Below are 1,892 nucleotides of genomic sequence, written 5' to 3'. Positions count from 1 at the left end.
GAGAGACTGAGGAGGGAGACGAGATGCTAGATCATATAGTCAGCTGGTTAGAGGGGAAGTATAGGGGGTGAGGGGGTATGTATCATATTGCTCAGGCGGTCTTGAGGAGGGGCGCTGGGAGATGGTTATGGGAGTGATCTGCGCTCAGGGCGAGCTGCGCACCCGCACCCGTCGTCTGTCGCTCTGGCAATATTGGTAAACCCCAGGCCCCGCAGCTGCGCAGTCCCGTACGGTAGTCACCGTCAGTCCCGATTGCAGTCGGTGTCTCGTTCTGTGTTCAGCTGCAAGCACAGTCTCCGACCAGTGCGGTCCGATCGTCGCGGCATTTGGGGTTTCCTCCAGCGCCAAAACCCTTCCCTCCGCCCATCAACAGCGTACATCGTGCTGAACACAGTCCAGACACTCAGACGTCTGCCGACTGTTATACACCCCCTCTCGTCGTCTTCCTACCTCAAGCATGTCTATACCAGGTCAATCTCAAACCGCCCGCTTTCCCACATTCTTCTCAACCGCGTTCTACAGGTCTTGGAGGCTACGGCGATGACCCGCTCAGCGACCATGAAGACGCTTCCTCCTCTTGGATGCCATCCAAGGCTCCTCCAACCGCCATATCCACTACAGCGAAGCTTGAAAACGATGTGAGAGCCTTCATTGCCGCCTCTCCCTCCGCCCTGTTTCCCTCTTTGCTCTACATATTTTCCTTTCTGGCCAGGGTGTCCAGCTGAACCCACGCGTTCCCGTTTCCTCAGACAGTCAGTTGCTTTCATTTTATTCTACGCTCTCAAACTGATTTCCTTTGCTGCCGCTCATCTTGCTATCCGGCCCGTCTCAGACTTCAGCCGCTCTACCTCGACAAAACCGGCTGTCATCATTCGTCGACATGCTCCTGCAAAGCCACATCTGAGGACCCGCGTGCCAGAAGACCAACCCGATCCCGGACCATCTACGCCTCCTCAGTCCTCCGTGTCTTCTCCGCTTCCCCACCCTCCCAATCCCGAGAGAGCCGATGACCCCACGGATGAGTTGACGCGGATCCGGCAGCTCCTTCGCCCACCGCCCATACCGGGAGTGCAAGACTGGGGCATACCTCCAGAGCCGACTGAACCATGCGATGAAGCCATCAAGGTGCGTGCCATACACAGACATGTCCATTCCCATTCCACAACGTTCTCACCGTGATCCCATGTGCCATCAGGCGAAGATCACCAACTTCCTGAAGCTCAAGCGAGACCCGCAAAACCCAAGACACTTCAACGACTCCCTCATGTCCAACCGTGCCTTCCGCAACCCACATTTGTACACGAAGCTCGTCGAGTTCGTAGACGTCGACGAGCGCACTACCAACTTCCCCAAACACATCTGGGACCCGCTGAACGTAAAGGAGGAGTGGTACGCCGACCGCATAGCGGAAGCGCAGAAAGCGCGCTCCGAGGCGACTTCGGCCTCGCAGCACTCTTCACAACGTTCTCGCATTGAGTTCGCCTCTGCTTCGGCGTCGGCGGCCTCCCTTCGGCAACACCGCTTTGACGGAGGCAAACCAGGCCGTCACCAGCCTTACAGCTTGTCAAACCGCGGAGGGGATAATAAGGACTCCGGTGATGGGGTACTAGGCGGCGGATACGGGAAGGGCAGGGGTAGGAGTCGGTGGGGGTGGTGATTGGTTGCGCTGAGTTGTCCTGTTGCCTGTAATGTTTGTTCGCTTATGCTATCGTCCTGACCTTCGTGTCTACACGAGACGAGACCAGTGTGCAGATTTGCGTGTGCGACTTCATATGAACAGTTCGGCCATCCCAGCTATTACTACTCTTGGCTGTTTACTACAGTCCCACATGATACGTGGTCCGCATTGAATCCCTTACGTGTGAGTCGTCGATTGGCGTGTTTGCATTCGT

The 1,892-nt window shown here is 56.6% G+C and overlaps 1 protein-coding gene across 1 annotated transcript; it reads left to right on the top strand.

Annotated features, from left to right (window-relative positions):
- Positions 1-1,008: 1,008 nt before the first annotated feature.
- On the top strand, positions 1,009-1,657 carry DICSQDRAFT_68417 (HCNGP-domain-containing protein; the record flags this gene model as incomplete). The annotated part of the gene is made up of 2 exons (XM_007369386.1): positions 1,009-1,125; positions 1,196-1,657. Coding segments are annotated over 2 exons (579 nt in total), but the record flags the coding sequence as incomplete, so codon positions are not given.
- Between the last annotated feature and the right edge of the window lie 235 nt (positions 1,658-1,892).

Source organism: Dichomitus squalens (genome assembly GCF_000275845.1).
Source record: "Dichomitus squalens LYAD-421 SS1 unplaced genomic scaffold DICSQscaffold_48, whole genome shotgun sequence".
Taxonomy (NCBI): Eukaryota; Fungi; Basidiomycota; class Agaricomycetes; order Polyporales; family Polyporaceae; genus Dichomitus; species Dichomitus squalens.
Note: the sequence above shows the minus strand (reverse complement) of the source record. Positions and strands in the feature narration are given on the sequence as shown.